A 20223-nucleotide genomic window follows, 5' to 3' on the forward strand; every position below is an offset into this window, starting at 1 on the left:
CAATCTAACTTCAATCTAAAAAAGTCAAAAGTAGCTTTTCTTCCATTTTGTAAAGTAATTCTTCACAAAAACTTTACAGCCTTTTTATTTACAGCTTCTCTCCAAGATAAAATGGCAAACCCCAAAGAGAAAACTCCAATGTGTCTGGTAAATGAGTTAGCCCGTTTCAATAGAGTCCAACCCCAGTATAAACTTCTGAAAGAAAGAGGGCCTGCTCATTCGAAGGTAAGGTTATGAAGAGAGGTGGTGAGACATACTTATCAAAGTCTATCAGATTTATCATCTCAGGTTTTAATTGTGCTTCATTGTGTGTGGGGGGAGGGGCAGCAGATTACCTGCAGGCTTTTAGTTTTATATTAATAATATTTACAAGTCTGTAACTAAACAATTTTATAGCTCATCATTGTTTACAAAGCTCCTTCAGGTATAGTACTTCAGAAAAACTTTAACAAATCATGAAATGTGGATTTTGATTTCTGTTTTGTAAATTAACTCAGGCACTGAAAAGTTCAGTGACTTGCTTAATAATAGCTCATAAGTGCCTGTGCCAGCACTTGAATATGTGTTTTTTGGCTCCCAAGAGCAGTGTTTTTTCCATTAAATTATAACTGCTAATGTAAAAATGAACACAGAGTAAATATAACAACAGTTACCTACTGAGACATCTTTTCCAGTGTGATATGGAATTATAAATTTCATTATTTATAAAAGTTGTATGTACCAGTATTGTTATTTATGCATTCATTTGTAATATTGTTCTCTTAAGTGGAAAAGCAGCTTATATTTATATATAGCCTCCTACATATGTTTATATATATACATGTTACAAGTCTATAATTAACTCATTTATGTTTGAGCTTATTCATATGTTTTAAAAAGTCTCAGTTGTACACAAATTTCCATGGTACATTTTTAATCTTGGATTGGAGGTTATGATAATGATCATAAATTTTTGTTATGTTGAAGCAATTGATTCTCTAAAAGTTCACTAATCTGTATAAAGCAATGGCTATTGGATTATTGAATTGTTTTCTAATACTTCCTTCTAAGTAAGGGAGATAAGATGAAATTGAAATCTGTTAATTTTGTTCCTTATTAGAGACTTGAAGAAGGATTTCTGGTTTAATTTGTTCATAACATTATTTGTGTAGAGAAAAAAGTTGTGGCCTTGGTCTACCTGTTAGGTCATTTATCCTGACTCTCTTTTATACCCATTAATCCATATTCATTTCATATTCATTCTCTTTCTGACCTTAATCATGTTGAACTGTTTGTATTTTTTAGAATGTTTCATGTTTTTTTTACATCTCTCTGCTTTGCCTATATTGTACTGTCTCTTCGTCTTGAAGGTCTTTTTATTCTTACTCATTTTTGAAACTCAGCTCACATGTCACATCTTCTAAACCTCTGTGAATCTTCTCTGATCCATCCACTGGGCCTTCAGCAGTACCTGCTTTCCTCCTGTATAGTCATTGCTGTGCTGTACATGATATATGTTGGTCATCATTATTGTACTAGACTGAGCTTTTTTTTAGGGTTAGTATTTTGTTCTTCTGTATTTTTATGGTTCCTATAGGATCTGTCTTCTTGGCTCCTCAGTTCTAATTCCAAGAATTCTTCCTGGAGATGACTCCCCAGTGTGGAATTTCATGTTAATAGATTGATCCCACATCACCTCACGGTAGTCATTTGTTGATCTCTGGGTGGTTCCATCACATTTTTCATGCTTCACTTTTACTCTCACTCATCATGTTTTAATTTTTGGTGATTTCACTAAGTAGATCATTGCTCCAACATGCTGACATTTCAGTTTCTTGCACTTCTGTTGGTATCTTGCTTCCACTCTTCTCTATCCACTCATTCCTGTGATCATATTCTTGACTTTATCATAACCAGTAACTGGAAGACCCTCCATGATTTTAATCTCAAGGATTCATCTCTCTCTGAGACTGTCTAACTTTCTAGTTCATTCCCTCTATTAGTTTAACTTCAGTAGTTCTTCCACACCACAGATCCATTGTTTCTACCTCCCTTTTACTATTTACTATTTCTTGCTCCCCTTAGTCCTCACATGGTTCTTATCCAGCTTAAATTCCATTTGCCTCCATTCCCTCTATTAGTTTAACTTCAGTAGTTCTTCCACACCACAGATCCATTGTTTCTACCTGCCTTTTACTATTTACTATTTCTTGCTCCCCTCAGTCCTCACATGGTTCTTATCCAGCTTAAATTCCATTTGCCTTCTGTATACCCTCAGCAGTCTTGCTCCCCTTGGTTAACACTTGCTTGGTCAAATCCCAACCTAAATCTAAACCCTGCTGTCCCTTCTGCATTATGGATGGACTGCTTGTAGGGCCAAACTCCTCTATTTCTGTACTAAATCCCAGCTCCTCTAACTTTTTCAAGGCTATTCCTCCAACTTTCCCTCTGCTTCCCTCCTTACCTCTGCCTTTCTTCTATGTCATCAGTTTTCCTTTCTAATGGATCAGGTTTGTTGTAGTCCATTTAGATTTCTAGATAGTCCCAGGAATCCCTTGAGTTTTTAAGGAGATTTAGGGATCCCTTTGCCAACCCTTATTGTGCTTATTGTTCTGGGTACTTTGGTCATAGACCACCTTAGTTAGCCTGTAGCTCATTTTTTAAATAGTGAGTAGTAGAATAATTAGCATTTTTGAATGAAATAAAACATTTATGAGTCTAATATTAATTATTAATGTTAGTATTAATTGGCTAGGTCTGGATCCCTTTTGTGGAAAGCAAAATCATTTTCATTCATGCATGTCTATTAGTGATTTGGAGACATACACTGTATTTTAATGAAATAAATTATTATCTCTGGCATGAATAATTTAAACCTAGCTCCAACTCATTTATTTTCTTGGGAGATTAATCAGTTACATGACAGTTTACATACTGGGTATGTATATATGTTTTTATGTTACATATACACAAACACTTAGAGTAGTGGTTCTCAACCTTGACTGTTCATTGAAATCCCCAAGGAAGCTTATGCCTGAGTCTTACCTGCAGAGATTCTAATTTGATTGGTCTTGGGTGAGGCCTAGACATTAGGATTTTTTTTAAGCTCTCAGATGACTCAAATCTGCATCTAGAGTTGAGAAACATAAGATAATTTCCTCAGAGTGGTATAGAATTATCTTTTCATACATACTTGTTGATGGGAAGTAGTGATCTATCTTATGTTTACATACTTCTTTCCTCAACACCAAGCCTTATAGAATCTGAACAATTTATGACAACTTTTAACATGTGACTATTAAATAAAAAATTGTAACATTTTCCTTGCCCTCTTTTGTTTTTTTGATCACTTTCAGGTTGAACTCTGAAGTAATTTGGTAACGATTATATTGATGTGACATTACTATATCTCCTAGGTACCTAAAGACAGTTCTTTTTTTTTTTTTTATGCATTGTTGTTTTGACTTTTCAAATCCCTGAAGAAGGCTGTCATAATGTAGAATGTAACAAAGAGAACCAGAAAGAACAAAAAATGGTATTTTCTTCTTTTTCCTCTATTTCCCTATTTTGCATAGTTGTCAGTATGGGTGAGTGTTAAGAAAGCTCCAGTAGCTGTACTCTGAGAATGTTTACCTTGGAATAGATATTACTGAGGGAGACAGTATCATCAAGTGGCCTTGAAGCCAAATAGTCTTTTTTTCCTTTAATCCTAGCTAGATTTGTCAAGCTTATCTTTGCCTGCTTTATCCAGCTCATGTGGCCTTGAGCAAATAATTTAGAGTTTAAAATTTTCTCATCTGTAGTTTGAGAAATATATCTGTTCTAGTGTAGTGTCATGGAATGATGATTTATAAATTCCTAGCAACTATGTTGATGATGGGGGTACCCAGGTAATTATATCATTGCTTGTTAGTAGTATATAGGATTAAAAAAATCTTTGGTAATATATCTGTTGAGTATTTTCTACATCACACGCACTTTTCCGTCATTGGAGCTTCCTACTTTGGTGTCTTCTCTGATGTCTCTCTTTGGGTATTGTGGATACAAGTCTTTATGAGATAAATGTTTGGCAGTTATTTCCTCCTACTGTATGGTTTATCTTTTCTTTTTTTAATAGTGCCTTTAGAGAGCAGTAGTTGTTAATACTGGTAAATGCCAATTTATCCATTTGTTCCCTGTGTAGCTGTACTTTTGGTATCAAGTCTAAGAAAGCTTTGCCTCATCAAAGATCGTAAGATTTTCTCCTGTTTTTTCTAGATATTTTATTGCTTTAAGTCTTACATTTATATCATACATTTATGTCTTAGATTTAGATCTAATTGCCATTTTGTGTTAATTTTTGTATGTTATATGAGATATGGAGCAAGGCTTATTTATTTTTTTGCAAATAGATGTCCAGTTGTTGAGATTATCCTTTCTTTGCCATGTGCCTTTGTCAAAGATCAGCTATCCATGTATATGTTTATTTCTGAAGTCTCTTTCGTTCTCTTGATTTTCTCATCTTTATGCAAATGCTGTGCTGTTTCCTTTGTAGTAGCTTTATAATTTTTGAAATCTGGTAATAGTAGCCCTTTGATTTTGTTCTCTTTCATTTTGCATTTTTATGTGAATTTAAAGTCAACTTGTCCTTTCTATAAAACACTGTGCTGGGATTTGAAGAGAACTGCCTGACATGAATCTATAGCTCAATTTGAGGCAAATTAACATTGTAGAAAAATTGAGCCTTCCAACACATGAACAAAATATCTCTCATTTATTTAGATACATTTAGATTTAGATTATTTAGATATTATTTAATTTCTCTCAACATTTATAGTTTTCAGTAGTCAAGTATTTTATGTCTTTAGAATTATCTGTGTTTTAGTTTTTAAAAAGATTTTATTTATTTATTTACTCATTCATTCATTCATGAGAGACAGAGAGAGAGAGAGGCAGAGACATAGGCAGAGGGAGGAGTCTCCATGCAGGAAGCCCGATGTGGGACTTGACCCCAGAACTCTGGGATCACATTCTGAGCCAGCCACCCAACCGTCTAGCCACCCAGGCATCCCAAGTTTTCATGTTTTTGATGCTGTTGTCAGTGGTCATGTTTTTTAAATTTCAGTTTCTTGTTTTTTTATTTTATTTTTTTAGTTTCTTGTTCTTACTGATTTTTGCTACTGTATAAAATACACTAATTTTTGTGTATTGATGTAGTATTCTGTAAGTATTAGTTTTACTAATAAACTCATCAGTTCTAGTAGCTTTTAAAAAAATTCCTTCTTAGGGTTTGTTGGGGGTTCTACATGTCATTTATGAATAAAGACCATTTTAAATCCTACATTTTTTTAAGGTTTTATTTATTTTTTCATGAAAGACACAGAGGTAGAGACATAGGCAGAGGGAGAATCAGGCTCCCCCTGGGGACTCGATCCTAAGACCCTGGGATCACAACCTAAGCCAAAGGCAGACGCTCAACCACTGAACCACCCAGGCACCCCTAAATCCTACTTTCCAATCTTAATGTCTTTTATTTATTTCTCTTGCCTGATTGCATTGTCTAGAATTTACAGTGCATTGTTGAATAGAAGTGATGAGAGCAGACGTCTCTCAACTTACTCCTCATCTTATGGGCAATCATTTCAAGTTCCCCCCATTAATGATGATGTTAGATGTACCTTTTTTGTAGATGCCCTTAAACAGACCGAAGAAATTCCTTTCTACATAACATTACTGAGAATTTTTAATGACTAGATGTTGATTTTTGTCATGGAGTTCTACATTGATTGAGATGGTAATATATGTTTTTTCTGTTTTTAATCTCAGTTTTGTGAATTACATTGATTCTCAAATGTAGAATGTACTCTTTCATTTCTAGGATAAAACATTTGGTTATAATGTATTAGCTCATTTCTATATGATGGATTCCATTTGTTAATATATTTTTAAAGCTTTTATTTAAATTCCAATTAGTTAACATACAGCATAATAATAGTTTCAGGTGTACAATATAGTGATTCAGCACTCTCATACAACACCTGGTGCTCATTACAAGTGTCCTCCTTAATCCTTTTACCCATCTCCCCACTTCCCCACTGGTAACCATCAGTTTGTTTTCTATAGTTGAGAGTCTGTTTCTTGGTTTGCCTCCCTCTTTCTTTTTTCCCCCTTTGTTCATTTGTTTTGTTTCTTAAATTCCACATGAGTGAAATAATTTAGTATTTATCTTTTCTCTTCACTTAGGATTATACTTTCTAGCTCTACTCTTGTTAAATGGCAAGATTTCATTCTTTTTTTTTTTAGATTTATTTATTTATTTATTCATGATAGACACAGAAAGAGAAAGAGAGAGGCAGAGACACAGGCAGAGGGAGAAGCAGGCTCTATGCAGGGAGCTTGACATGGGACTCGATCCCAGGACTTCAGGACCGCGCCCTGGGCCAAAGGCAGGTGCCAAACCACTGAGCCACCCAGGAATCCCTCATTCTTTTTCTATGGCTGCTTTATATTCCATTCTGTGTGTGTATGCGTGTGTATCTTCCACATCTTCATCCATTCATCAGTTGATGAATATTTGGGCTCTTACCATGATTTGGCTATTATAGATAGTGCTGCTGTAAACACTGGGATGTTTGTACCCTTTCGAATTAGTATTTTTGTATCATTTGTGTAAATACCTAGTAGTGCAATTGCTGGATTGTAGGGTAGTTCTATATTTAACTTTTTGAGGATCCTCCATACTGTTTTTGAGAGTGGCTGCACCAGTTTGCATTCCCATCAACAGTGTAAGAGGGTTCCCTTTCTCTGCATCACTGCCAACACCTGTTGTTAACTATGTTGTTCATTTTAGCCCTTCTCACTGGTGTGAAATGATATTTTATTGTGATTTTGATTTCTATTTCCCTGATGATGAATGATGTTGAGCATCTTTTCATGTGTCTGTTGGCCATCTGTAGGTCTTCTTTGGAAAAATGTCTCTTCATCATCTTTTGCTCATTTTTAACTGGATGATTTGTTTTTTGTGTGTTGAGTTTTTTAAGTTCTTTATATATTTTGGAAACTAACCCTTTATTAGATATGCAATTTACGAATATCTTCTCCCATTCCATATCTTACCTTTCAGTTTTGTTGACTGTCTACTTCATTGTGCAGAAGGTTTTTATTTTGATGAAGTCCCAATAGTTTATTTTTGCTTTTATTTCCCTTGCCTCAGGAGATACATCTAGTGAGATGTTGCAACGATTGATGTCAAAGAGGTTACTGCCTGTGTCCTCCTCTAGGTTTTTGATGGTTTCCTGTCTCACAGTTAGGTCTTTTATCTATTTTGAATTTACTTTTGTATTTAGTGTAAGCAAGTGGTCCACTTTCATTCTTCTGCATGTTGTTGACCAGTTTTCCCAACTCCACTTGTTGAAGAGATGGTCTTTTTCCCATTGGATATTCTTTCCTTTGTCAAAGATTAGTTGACCATACAGTTGTGGGTTCATTTCTGAGTTTTCTATTCTGTTTTGTTGATCTGTCTGTTTTTATGCCATACCATACTATCTTGATTATTGCAGCTTTGTAATATAACTTGAACTCTGGAATTGGGATGCCTCCAACTTTGCTTTTCTTTTAAAAGGTTTCTTTGGCCATTCAGGGTCTTTTGTGGTTCCATACAAATTTTAGGATTGTTTGTTCTAGCTCTGTGAAAAATGCTGGGTTTTCTTGGATAGGGATTGCATTAAATGTGTTGATTGCTTGGGATAGTATAAACATAATTTTTTTTTAAAAGATTGATTGATTGATTGATTCATGAGAGACATAGAAAGAAACAGGCAGAGACACAGGCAGAAACAGACACGTGTGACTCTATCCCGGGTCTCCAGGATCATGCCCTGGGCTGAAGACAGACGCTAAACTGCTGAGCCACCCAGGGATCTCTATAAACATAATTTTAACAGTATTTGTTCTTCCTGTCCATAAGGATGGAATGTTTTTCCATTTCTTTGTGTCCTCTTCATTTTTTTTTTATCAGTGGTTCGTAGTTTTCAGTGTACAGATCTTTTACCTCTTTGGTCCGGTTTATTTCTAGGTATCTTATGGCTTTTGGTGCAATTGTAAATGGGATTGTTTCCTTGATTTCTTCTGCTGCTGCTTCATTGATATAGAGAAATGCAACAGATTTCTGTACATTGGTTTTGTATTGTGCAACTTTACTGAATTTGTATATCAGTTCTAGCAATTCTGTGGTGAAGTCTTTTGGGTTTTCTTTCTTTTTTTTTTTTTTTTTTTATTATTATTTATGGTAGTCATACAGAGAGAGAGAGAGAGGCAGAGACACAGGCAGAGGGAGAAGCAGGCTCCATGCACCGGGAGCCTGACGTGGGATTCGATCCCGGGTCTCAAGGATCGCGCCCTGGGCCAAAGGCAGGTGCCAAACCGCTGCGCCACCCAGGGATCCCTCTTGTGGGTTTTCTATGTAGAGTGTCATGTCGTCTGCAAATAGTGAAAGTTTAACTTCTTACTTGCTGATTTGCATACCTTTTATTTCTTTGTGTTGTCTGATTACTGAGGCTAGGACTTCCAGGACTATATTAAATAACACTGGTGAGAGTGGACATTCCAGTCTTGTTGCTGACCATAGAAGAAATGAGCTCAATTTTTCCCTATTGAGGATGATATTGGCTGTGGGTTTTTTTGTAGATGACCTTTATGGTGTTTCCTCTAACCCTGCTTTGTTGAGTGCTTTTATCATGAATGGATGTTGTACTTTATCAGATGTTTTTTTCTGCATCTGTTGAAAGGATTATATGGCTTTTATCCTTTTATTGTTGTGGTGTATCATGTTGATTGATTTGTGAATATTGAACCACCCTTGCAAACAGAACTATATCCCACTTGATTGTGGTGAATGAGTCTTTTAATGTACTGCTGGATTTGATTTGCTAATATTTTATTGAGAATATTTGCATCTGTGTTCATAAGGCAAATTGGCCTGTAGTTCTCTTTTTTAGGGGAGTCTTTGTCTCAATATCAGAGTGATGCTGGCCTCATAGAATGAGTTTGGAAGTTTTCTATTTTTACTTTTTGGTACTGATGTTCTTTAAATGTTTGGTAGAATTCACCTGTGAGCCATCTGGCCCTGGACCTTTTATTTTGTTAGATTTTTTATTACTAATTCAGTTTCTTTGCTGGTTATCAGTTTGTTCAAGTTTTCTGTTTCTTCCATTTTGGTAGTTGATATGTTTCTAGGAATTTACTTATTTCTTCAGGTTGTCCACTTTGTTGGCATATAGTTTTTCATAATATTCTTTTATAATTGCCTGTATTTCTGTGATGTTGGTTGTGATTTCTTTCATTTGTGATTTTTATTTAGGTCTTTTTTTCTTTTTGATGACTCTGGCCAGCTGTTTATCAATTTTATTAATATTTTCAAAGAACCAGCTTCTGGTTTCATTGATCTATTGCTTTTAAAAAAAATTTCTGTATCATTTACTTTTGCTCTAAACTTTATTATTTTCCCTCTTGTGCTGGCTTTAAGGCTTCATTTGTTCTTTTTCTAGCTCCTGTAGGTGTAAGATTAGGCTCTGTATTTTAGATTTTTCTTGCTTCTTGAGGTAGGCCTGTATTGCTATATACTTCCCTCCTAGGACTGCTTTTGCTGCATCTGAAATGTTTTGGACCATTGTGTTTTCATTTTCATGTTTCCATGTATTTTTTTTTTAATTTCTTCTTTGACGTCCTGATTGACACATTCATTGTTTAGAAGCATGTTGTGTAACCTCCATGTGTTTGTGGTCTTTCCAAATTTTTCTTGTGGTTGATTTCAAATTTCAGTTTTGTGGTCAGGAAATATGCATGGTATGATCTCAATCTTTTTGTACTTGTTGGCCTGTTTTTTGACCTAGCATGTGATCTATACTGGAGAATGTTTCATGTGCACTTGAATATATATTCTGCAACTTTAGGATGAAATGTTCTGAATTTATCTGTGAAGTCCCATCTGGTCCAGTGTGTCATTCAAAACCATTGTTTCCTTGTTAATTTTCTTAGATGATCTGTCCATTGCTGTAAGTGGGTGTTAAAGTCCCTTACTATTCTCGTATTGAGTTCCTTTATGTTTGTTATTGTTCTATGGGTGCTTCCATGTTGGGGGCATAAATGTTTACAGTTGTTAGATTTTCTTGTTAGATAGTCCACTTTATTATGATATAGTTCCCTTCTTCATCTCATTACAATATTTGGCTTAAAGTCAAGTTTGTCGGATATAAGTATTGCTACTCCAGCTTTCTTTTGGTATCCATTTTCATGATAAATGTTTCTCCATCCCTTCACTTTCAATCTGCAGGTGTCTTTTAGGTTTAAAATGAGTCTCTTGTAGGCATTGTATAGATGGGTCTTGTTTTTTTTTTTATCCATACTGATACCCTATCTCTTTTGATTGGAGCATTTAGTCCATTTCCCTTCAGAGTAATTATTGACAGATATGTATTTAATACCATTTTATTACTTGTTTTGTCATTGTTTCTGGAGATTTTCTCTGTTCCTTTCTTTGTCACTTTTGGTCTTTCCACTCAAAGAGTTCCCATTAATATTGCTTGCAGCACTGGTTTAGTGGTCATGAACTTCTTTAATCTTTGTTTGTCTGGGTAAGTCTTTATGTTTCTTTCTATTCTGAATGATAGCCTCATTAGATAGAATATTCTTGGCTATTAATATTTCTTGAATATTCTATTCATTGGATAGAAAAATCTTGGCAGATTTTTCCCATTTAGCATGTTGAATATATTGTGCCACTCTTTTCTGGCCTGCCAAGTTTCTGTTCAGAGATCTACCTCTAGCCTATGGGTCTTCTTCTTCTTCTTCTTCTTTTTTTTAAACCACATCTTCTTTCTCTAGTTATCAGTTGATGGGAAGTTTGTTTTCAAAATTTGGTTATTGTAGATAATGCTGCTATAAACATTGGAGTACATGTATCCTTTTGAATTAGTATTTTTGTATTCTTTGGGTAAATACAAAATGGATCATTGGGCAGCTGTATTTTTAAATGTGTGAGGAACCTCCATACTGTTTTCCAGAGTGGCTGCCCCGATTTGCATTCCTTATTTAATATTTTGTGAAGGATTTTTAACTTTTATCTTTATGAGAGATACTGGTGGATAGTTTTGACTTGTATTGTTTTCCCTAGTGTCTTACCTTTTTTGAGGAAGAGGTTGTGTGAACTGGTATTATTTCTTCCTTAAATATTTAGTAGAATTTATCATTGAAACCAATGGGCTTGGAGCTTTCTTTGTGGAAAGATTTTAAACTGCAGATTCACAGAGACAGAGAGAGAGAGGCAGAGACACTGGCAGAGGGAGAAGCAGGCTCCATGCAGGGAGCCCGACATGGGACTTGACCCATGGTCTCCAGGATCACACCCTGGGCTGAAGGCGGCGCTAAACCGCTGAGCCACCAGGGCTGCCCCCTTGTTATCTTTTTAATACTTCAGGACTCTAGAGTGATGTCATTTCTCTCATTTTCTGATACTAGTAATTTACGTCTCTTCCCCCACCCCCCAAGATTAGTCTGGCTGTAGGTTTATGAATTTTATTGATCTCTGTAAAGAAGCAGCCCTTGGGTTTTATTGATTTTATTTTCTATTCCATTAATATTTGCTTTTACTTTATTACTTTTTTTCCTATTAATTTCAGATTTTTAAAAATAAAGATTTACTTATTAGAGAGAGTGTGTGCATGTACATATGTGCACGTGAGGGGTGGAGGCAGAGAGAGAATCCTAAACTGAATCCCGATTCCTCACTGAGCACAGAGCCCAATGTGGGTGGGGCTTAATCTCACAACCTTGAAATCATGACCTGAGCTGAAATCAAGAGTTGGATGCTTAACTGACTAAGCCACCCAGGTGCCCCTGTAACTTCTAAGAGTTCTTCTCTTCTAAGAGAAAAATTTGCTCTTTTTTTTCTAGTTTCTTAAGATCGAAGTTGAAGTTAACTTATTTGAGACCTTATTTCTTTCTAAAATAGGCATTCAGTGCTTGAAATTTCCTCTTAGTACTATGTACTATTTTAGTGTTTCCTTCTAGGATGTAGTATTTTGTTTTTATTCAGTTTAAAATACCTTCTAATTTCCCTTTTGATTTAGTCTTTTACTTACGAGTTGTTTAGAAATGTATTATTTAGTTTCCAAATGTGTGTAGATTTTCCAGAGATTTTTCTCTTATTAGTTTCTAACTTAATTCCATTGTGGTCAGAGCACATACTTTGCATCACTGAATCCTTTGAATTTATTGAGACTTGTTTTATGGTCCAGAATATCTTCTCTCTTGGTGAATGTTTTTTGAGAAATTGAGACCAAATGTATTTTCTGTTCTTTTTGGTTGGAGAGTTCTAAAAATGTCCATCAGGTTTTGTTGGTTTATAGTATGTTTATGTCTACTATATTCTTTGTGATTGCTTGTTAATTGTTCTATCACTTATTAAGAGGAGAAGGGCCATTGAATTTCTTATGTAAATTTTGGATTTTTTACTTCTCTTTGCATTTCCATTAGTTTTTGCTTCATATATTTTGAAGCTGTGTATTAGTTGACTGAACATTCCAGATTGTTACATCTTCTTGATTAATTGGCCCCTTTATCCATAAGAAATGACCTTTGTTATCACTGGCATTAATATTTACTCCAAAATCTACTTTATTTGATATTAACATAGCCATTCTGATTTTTCATTAATTTATGTTAACATGATACATTTTTTCTATTGTCTTTATAGTTGAAGTGCATTACTTGTAAGTAGTGTGTAGTTGGATTTTTTTTTTTTTAATTTTTATTTATTTATGATAGTCACAGAGAGAGAGAGAGAGAGGGGCAGAGACACAGGCAGAGGGAGAAGCAGGCTCCATGCACCGGGAGCCTGATGTGGGATTCGATCCGGGGTCTCCAGGATCGCGCCCTGGGCCAAAGGCCGGCGCCAAACCGCTGCGCCACCCAGGGATCCCTGGATTTTGTTTTTTTATCGAATTTGACAATCTCTGCCTTTTAAATGGGAGCATTTGCATCATTTTGTTTTAATTTTCACAAAAATCCTGTGTGTTCTTTTTAGTCCTGGTTTATTAAAGAAACAAGGAACAGGAATAGGTAGCTTTCCTAACTTTTGCACATTGTAGATGTAAAGGTACCATTTAAACTCACAATGTCTGCCAGGATTCCTTATTAAAATTATTAAATTTTTATTGTAGTGGGATTCTTTTTATTTTCTCCAGTTTAAATGAGTTATAATTGATATATAACATTGTATTAGTTTTAGGTGTACAATAAGCTAGTGGAATCCTGTAGAGAAGTTTCAGAAAAGCAGAGGATTGACTTAGATACATTCGTAATTTATAGAATGTTCATGTTGTGGTGGTAAGGTAGATTGAATGGGAATGTCTTACTTAGGTTAAGGGAATGATGCTAGGATGGTCTTATAGTAGTGTAGGGGAGATAGGTTGATATTCTTGGCTAAGATATAGGCAAAGAGTATAAAGTGAGGAGGCCAGACCTGAAAACTATTTTTGAAGTTGAGTCAGTAGTTTGATAAATGGATGGAGGTGAGAATGGAGAGAGAAATGGAGACAAGGAAGACCATTCAAAGGTGCCTATGAGCCTAGGAAAATGACATCTAGAAAAGTCGGAGGCAGGAAAGGTTAAATCATACAGATTAATCGTGGAGGGGGAAAACCAGACAAATCTAGATTATGGTATGTTCTTTTCCTCTTGTGACATTGACATTTTTGAAGAGTTTAGACCAGTTGTCTTACAGAATATACCATAATCTAGTTTGTCTGTTTTTCCTCCTATAATTAGTTCAGGTTAAACATTTTTGGCCGAGAATACTAAATGCTTCTTGTTGGATCATATCAGGAGGTAAATGATGTTAGTTTGTATGATTATTGATGATGCTAACTTTAATCACTTGGTCAAGGAATTTTCTACCTGACCTCCTTCCTGCTTAATGTACATTTATTTCCTTGTAATTAAAAGTACCTTGGGGTTAATGCTTTGTATTCCTGCAAAGTAGTAAGCTGTCTATGGAAAACATTGTGTATTCTGTCTTGATCCTCAATTTTAGAAGGTGAACAATAAGTTTTGAGTTCACATGGAAATTATAGTGTGAATGGAATGTTTGGATGACAAGGGGAAGGGTGGTTATGAAATGAAGATGGACAGGTGGAACGTTTGTGCCATGCCACAATGGGAACAGTGAAAAGTTTTTAACCTGGCGTTGGTTGGGGTGATAAATTGGATTTGAGGGTTTTTGTTTTGTTTTGTTTTATTTTGTTTCTTTTCTTTTTTTTTTAGAGAGAGATTTGAGAAATATTTTTGAGGTTAAAATTAACAGAATTTGGTGACTGATTAAATGTTGGTTGTAGAGGATTGAGAGTTTCCTGGTGACATAATATTTGGTAGATTTGCCTGACTCTTTGACTAGATTGTACTAAGTATGACATTTAAGGAATTAGATTTTATAAGTGTTAGAGACAGAGCCTCGTGGATTTTCTTAGTTTCTCTTCTTTGTACTTTGCTTTATAAGGATTATTTGAATGACATTAACAATATGATTCCATTTAGGGAGGTAATTTCTTCTTTATTCTACCCAAAATGTTCACTGAGAATTGCTGCTAAGCCTTTGACTAGGATAGAACAATATCTGGTACAATCTCTTAAAATTATTTCACTAGGTAGAATAAAATTTTTGTATAAATAACTTGTAAGGTCATCCCTAACTCTAAAATTTTGATTCTGTGGTATATCTTTTTTTCTCTCAGTCACCATATTTTATTTACTGAAAAAATTAAATGTTTTCTTTGTCTCTTTATGTTTTTTGAAGATGTTCTCAGTGCAACTGAGTCTTGGTGAGCAGACATGGGAATCCGAAGGAAGCAGTATAAAGAAGGCCCAACAAGCTGTTGCTAATAAAGCTTTGACTGAATCTACACTTCCCAAACCAGTTCAGAAACCACCCAAAAGTAATGTTAATAATAACCCAGGTATGGCACTGACTTGTTTCTTCTGTTGTGTTCTGTATATGCTGTTTTCTGTACTTTTCTTTATAGCAGGCCATTTGACTATAGTCAAAGTAAGAGAATGGGGCAGGTAATTGTAATTATTTTAAAAATTTGCTTTGTGGATGCTCTAAAGATGCATTATTTACTTTTTAGATGTTGACAAAAATATATTTAGATACAAAGAACAAAATGTTTGACTGAGGTTTTTTTTTAAGTTTTTTATTTTAATTCCAGTATAGTTAACGTACAGTGTTATATTAGTTTCAGATGTACAGTATAGTGATTCAAAAAGTCTACACATTACTCAGTGCTCTCCCTGATAAGTGTATTCTTTAATTCTTGTCACCTTTTTCCCTCACCCCCCACTCACCTCCCCTCTGGTAGCCATCAGTTTGTTTTCTATAATTAAGAGTCCATTTCTTGGTTTGTCTCTCCTTTTTTCCCCCTTTGTTCATTTGATTTGTTTCTTGTATTCTACATGAGTGAAATCATACATTATTTGTCTTTCTGTGATTGACTTATTTCACTTAGCATAATTCTCTCTAGCTCAATCCATGTCATTGCACATGACAAGATTTCATTCTTTTTATGACTAATGTTTTTTTGTGTATATATATATCACATCTTTATCCATTCATCTATGGATAGGTACTTAGGCTGCTTCCATAATTTGACTATTGTAAATAATGCTGCAATGACTGAGTTTTTTTCTAAAGTAAAGATAGAAATGATCAATTTCTCTTTTTATATAATATATAAAAATATACAGTTTAAAAATGAAAACTAGTTATTTATTTTATTTTATTTTATTTTTTAAGATTTTATTTATTTGACAGAGAGAGGGAGGGAGGGATAGAGCACAAATGGGGGAGTGGCAGGGACAGGGAGAAGTAGGCCCCCTGCTGAGTAGAAAGGCTGATGTGAGGCTCAGTTTCAGGACCCTGGGATCATAACTTGAGCCAAAGGCAGACGCTTAACCACCTGAGCCACGTAGGTGCCCCATCTTTATTTTAGTTTAATAAAAAAATTATACAACTAGGCCTAAGCATCTTATTTTGCTTATTGGTATAGAAGTGGTTGTAGAAATGGTAGAAATGGTTGATAGAACCATTCAAATTTATGTAAATGAGTTTTCCAATTTTTATCTCCTAAGAATAATTTTAAAGAGTTGTTAGTTGCATATACTACCAATAACATTGTACGTCCAGTTATCCATTTGGAAGAGGCTAACCTATATTGGGCATAATACATGAATTGATAACATCAAGTTAAGAAAATTCTATAAGTTTAGTACTAAACTACATCCACTTACTTATTAATTTATTAATTTAAGAGGTTACTTTCTGACAAATATTGCTTTAGGTAATTTTTAATGAAGTAAAAAAAAAAAGACTTTTTCCTGCCAGAAAGGCCTCTGTAATCTATTTAATTAGAGTTCACATGCTTATGCTCAATTCTGATGCTTCTTTCTCTTGTGGCATGTGTTAAGTAGATCTAGTCTGTTCTTTCAAGGACTGCTCTTTCCAAAAGTCCATGAATATCCTTTGCTTCTGTTTAACTGATTCTAGTATTTTTTTTTTAAAGATTTAGTTATTTATTTATTAGAGACAGAGAGAGAGACAGAGACAGAGAGAGAGAGAGAGAGAGAGAGAGAGGCAGAAGGAAAAGCAAGCTCTCTGTGCAGGGAGCCCCATGTGGGACTTGATCCTGGTCCCCAGGATCACACCCCGGGCTGAAGGCAGTGCTAAACTGATGGGCCACTGGGGCTGCCCGATTCTAGTATTTATAAAGTAAGCTTAAATAAACCAAATATTACATAAAGAAAAACAGTATTCAATATGAATTTGGTAAGAGGCTATCTCCTTTTATAATTTTAAAAAATCTCTTCAGATTACTGATTGTTAGTACCACACAACTGCCTCTGTGTATTAATAAGCACTTGCTTTTATATATTTAAGAGATATAAAACACTATCCTTTTCTCTGGAGATTTTACATTTATATACGTAAAGCATATGAGTCAATGGTAAAGATTAAGTACCAAGTGAATAATAACAGCCATCAGTATTATAAGTAATGATAAACATGGATGGGAGTAGTTCAGTGGAGATACGGTCCTTGAATGGAGAGGAGACAGAGATAGAGGTGAGGAAAGAATATTCTAGTCAGGGAGTTCTATGATGAAAGGCATTGGAATTAGGACTGTGGACAATGGATTTGGTAAAAAAAAAATTTGGTGGTGGTTTTTAATTAGAGCAGGTAAGTGACTAGGAAGAGATAAGACTGGAGATATAGTAGGGGTAAATTGTGATGAACTTGAATGTCAGGTTTAGATTAAATTTTATCAGTGGTTTAGGGGATTAATGTTTACAGGCTAGTGGTTGATGTGTTTAAAACAGCATTTTAGGAAGTTTGGTTTGATATGTGGATTGAAGGTGGAAAATACTAAAAGGAAGATCAGTTAGGGAACTATTGCCATAGTTTAGGGTAAAGAAAATAAACTCCTATGCATCGAGTACTATACGCCCTCTGCTCAATGGTAGTATTGGGAATGGTAGTGGGAATGGAACAGGACAAGTGTTGCTGATCCAATGGTTGAAGCCATGTTAGAGAACAAACTGTTTGGAGTATACAGTGTGAAGCAAGAGCAGGGTGTGCCCATCTCTGCATCAGTTCCACTTTAGAAGATTATAATGGGGGGGGTAAACCAGCAAAGGAGATGGGGAAGGAAACAGGAGAATCTGAAAGACCAGTAGAGACGAGTTTCTGCTGTTGAGTGTAGCAGTGAGCTGGGACAATGAGTAGTTTTTTGAAAGTAAAGTTTTATTTTTACTTTTTTTATTAAAAAATTTTTGTTTTAAAGATTCTATTTATTCATGAGAGACACAGAGGCAGAGACACAGGCAGAGGGAGAAGCAGGCTTCATGCAGGAAACCCGACATGGGACTCGATCCCATGCAGGGTCTCCAGGATCAGGCCCTGGGCTGAAGGCAGCGCTAAACCGCTGAGCCACCCAGGCTGCCCGTAAAGTTTTAAAGAGTATAATATTGCATACCAACATGTGAACAAATTATAATTTTAGAACCTTGATGGGTTTTGTGCCGTGAATACTGTACTAGTACCACGGGGTTTACTAGTGCCCCAGAAGCCTCCCTCATGCCCACTTCTAGTGGTTAAACAACTCCGAGGAAGCCACTATTCTGCTCTGTCTTAAATTCTTTGTGCCTGCTTGTTATAATCATGCACAGTGCTCTTTTGTGATAGCTTGTTTTTCTCAATGTTACATCTGTGGGATTCATTCATGTTGTATTTAACAGCATAGTATTTCATTGTTGTATAGTATTCCATTGCATGAATATACCATAATTTATTTATTCATTATACTGTTGATGGACATTTAGATTGTTTCTAGTTTCAAACTCTGAGAAATAAAACTGTTGTGAACATTCTTGTCTCTATACATTTTTGTTGGGGATGTACCTAGTACTGGAACTGTTGGGTTATGGGGCACACATGTGTTCATGCATAAATCAAATCAGAATATGAATTAAGACAGGAAGTCATCAGCATACACAAAAGACAGGTATCATAGCTGCTGTTCTTACATCACAGTCTTTTATTCCTAGACTTATTGGGAAAGATAAAAAAAAAACCATTGAGGCTTAAACACAGGAAACTCAGTTTTGGCCAGATTGCATAGTGAATTAGGGTAACAAAGTATGCCCTTGAAGAGAGAATTTCCTTGGAAGTTCAGCTGGAAAAACATTGACCATTCTCTCACTTGGTAAGCCAATTGCTGTAAACTGTGAACATACCCGTTTTTAAGTGGTTTTGGATTACCCAGTTTGGAAGCCCAAACATTCAGCTCGGAACTTAATTTAAGATTAATTTTATTATTTGCCTTTACCCTGTACATTCACTATTGTGTTAAAATATCTTTTTTTTTTAAATTTTAATTTATTTATGGTAGTCACACAGAGAGAGAGAGAGAGAGAGAGAGAGAGAGAGGCAGAGACATAGGCAGAGGGAGAAACAGGCTCCATGCACCGGGAGCCCGACGTGGGATTTGATCCCAGGTCTCCAGGATCGCGCCCTGGGCCAAAGGCAGGCGCCAAACCGCTGCGCCACCCAGGGATCCCCTCTTATTTTTTTTTAATTTCAACAACGAAAGGGTCAGGGTGACCAAAAAAAAAAAAAAAAAGCCCAAAACAAAACCATAAAACTCCGAAACATGCATGAGATATACAGTTGGCATGTGCCTGTAGTTCTAGATACTTAGGGAGGCTGAGACGGGAGGACCAGGTGAGCCCAGAAGTTCTGGGCTGTAGTTGCTCTGCTGATCACGCATCTGCACTCAGTTCCACATCAATATAGTGACCTCCTGGGAGCTGGGAACCACCAGGTTGCCTAAGATGGGGTGAACCAGCCCGGGCTGGAAACAGAGCAGATCAGAGTAGTGGGATTGCACTTGTGTTTAGCTACTGCACTCCAACCTGGGCAACATAGCAAAACCCCCTCTCTTTTTGCCCCTCCCCAATTTAGGGAATCCTGTGTCTCAAAAAAAAAAAAAAAAAAGTTTGCCCCCTTTCAAGTTTATACTTGAAAAAAAATACACATAATAAATGCATACATAATACATCATGTCAAACTATAATTTTCCCTTCCTACTAGCAGTGTATGAGAGCTCTCTCCATCCTTGTCAACATATGATCTCTTAAGTTTTAAAAATTTTAGCTATTCTTCTGGTGTATAGTAGAATTCAGTGTAGTTTTTTCATTTCCTTAACAACTGGATGGAGAGCACCTTTTTATCTGGCTGTTGGCGTTACTCCTCTCTTGTAGAGTGCCAGTTGAAATAATTTTCCTGTTTAAAAAAACCCTGCATTTTCTGTTTTTTATGTTCTTCTATTTTTTATTGACTTTGGGATTCTTACATATTCTGGATTCACATCTTTTGTTACATATTTGTGTTGTAACTATCTTTCCATAATAGTATATTTTGATGAACAGATATTCTTTAAGTCTAATTTATTTGTCTTTTCCCTTATGGTTAGTGTCTTATTTAAGACAACTTTTTCTCCTACAAAGTCATGAAAATAATCTTGTAATGTTTTTAGAAGTTTTATTTATTTTAAAAATTTAGATCTAGAGTCTGTCAAGAACTGAGATTTATGTGTGATATGAGGTAGGGTTCATGATTTTTCTTCTTTTTAATATATAGATGTTCAGTTAACACCATTT

General features: G+C 35.4%; 1 protein-coding gene across 42 annotated transcripts in view; it reads left to right on the forward strand.

Moving 5' to 3' along the window:
- Positions 1–20223, forward strand: part of STAU2 (staufen double-stranded RNA binding protein 2) — a 295961-nt gene that overhangs the window by 37605 nt on the left and 238133 nt on the right. For 19 of the 42 annotated variants that reach the window (XM_072734473.1, XM_072734489.1, XM_072734502.1 and 16 more), the window contains 2 exons: positions 95–225; positions 14807–14966. The exons of 1 other annotated variant lie outside the window; for it this stretch is intronic. In XM_072734473.1, the coding sequence (XP_072590574.1) occupies positions 112–225; positions 14807–14966 (274 nt within the window). In that variant the 5' untranslated portion in view covers positions 95–111. Of the gene's footprint in view, positions 1–79; positions 226–14806; positions 14967–20223 lie in introns of all 42 variants that reach the window. 22 more of the 42 variants (XM_072734497.1, XM_072734483.1, XM_072734506.1 and 19 more) reach the window with 2 other exon arrangements.

Source organism: Vulpes vulpes, chromosome 13 (genome assembly GCF_048418805.1).
Source record: "Vulpes vulpes isolate BD-2025 chromosome 13, VulVul3, whole genome shotgun sequence".
Lineage (NCBI taxonomy): Eukaryota > Metazoa > Chordata > Mammalia > Carnivora > Canidae > Vulpes > Vulpes vulpes.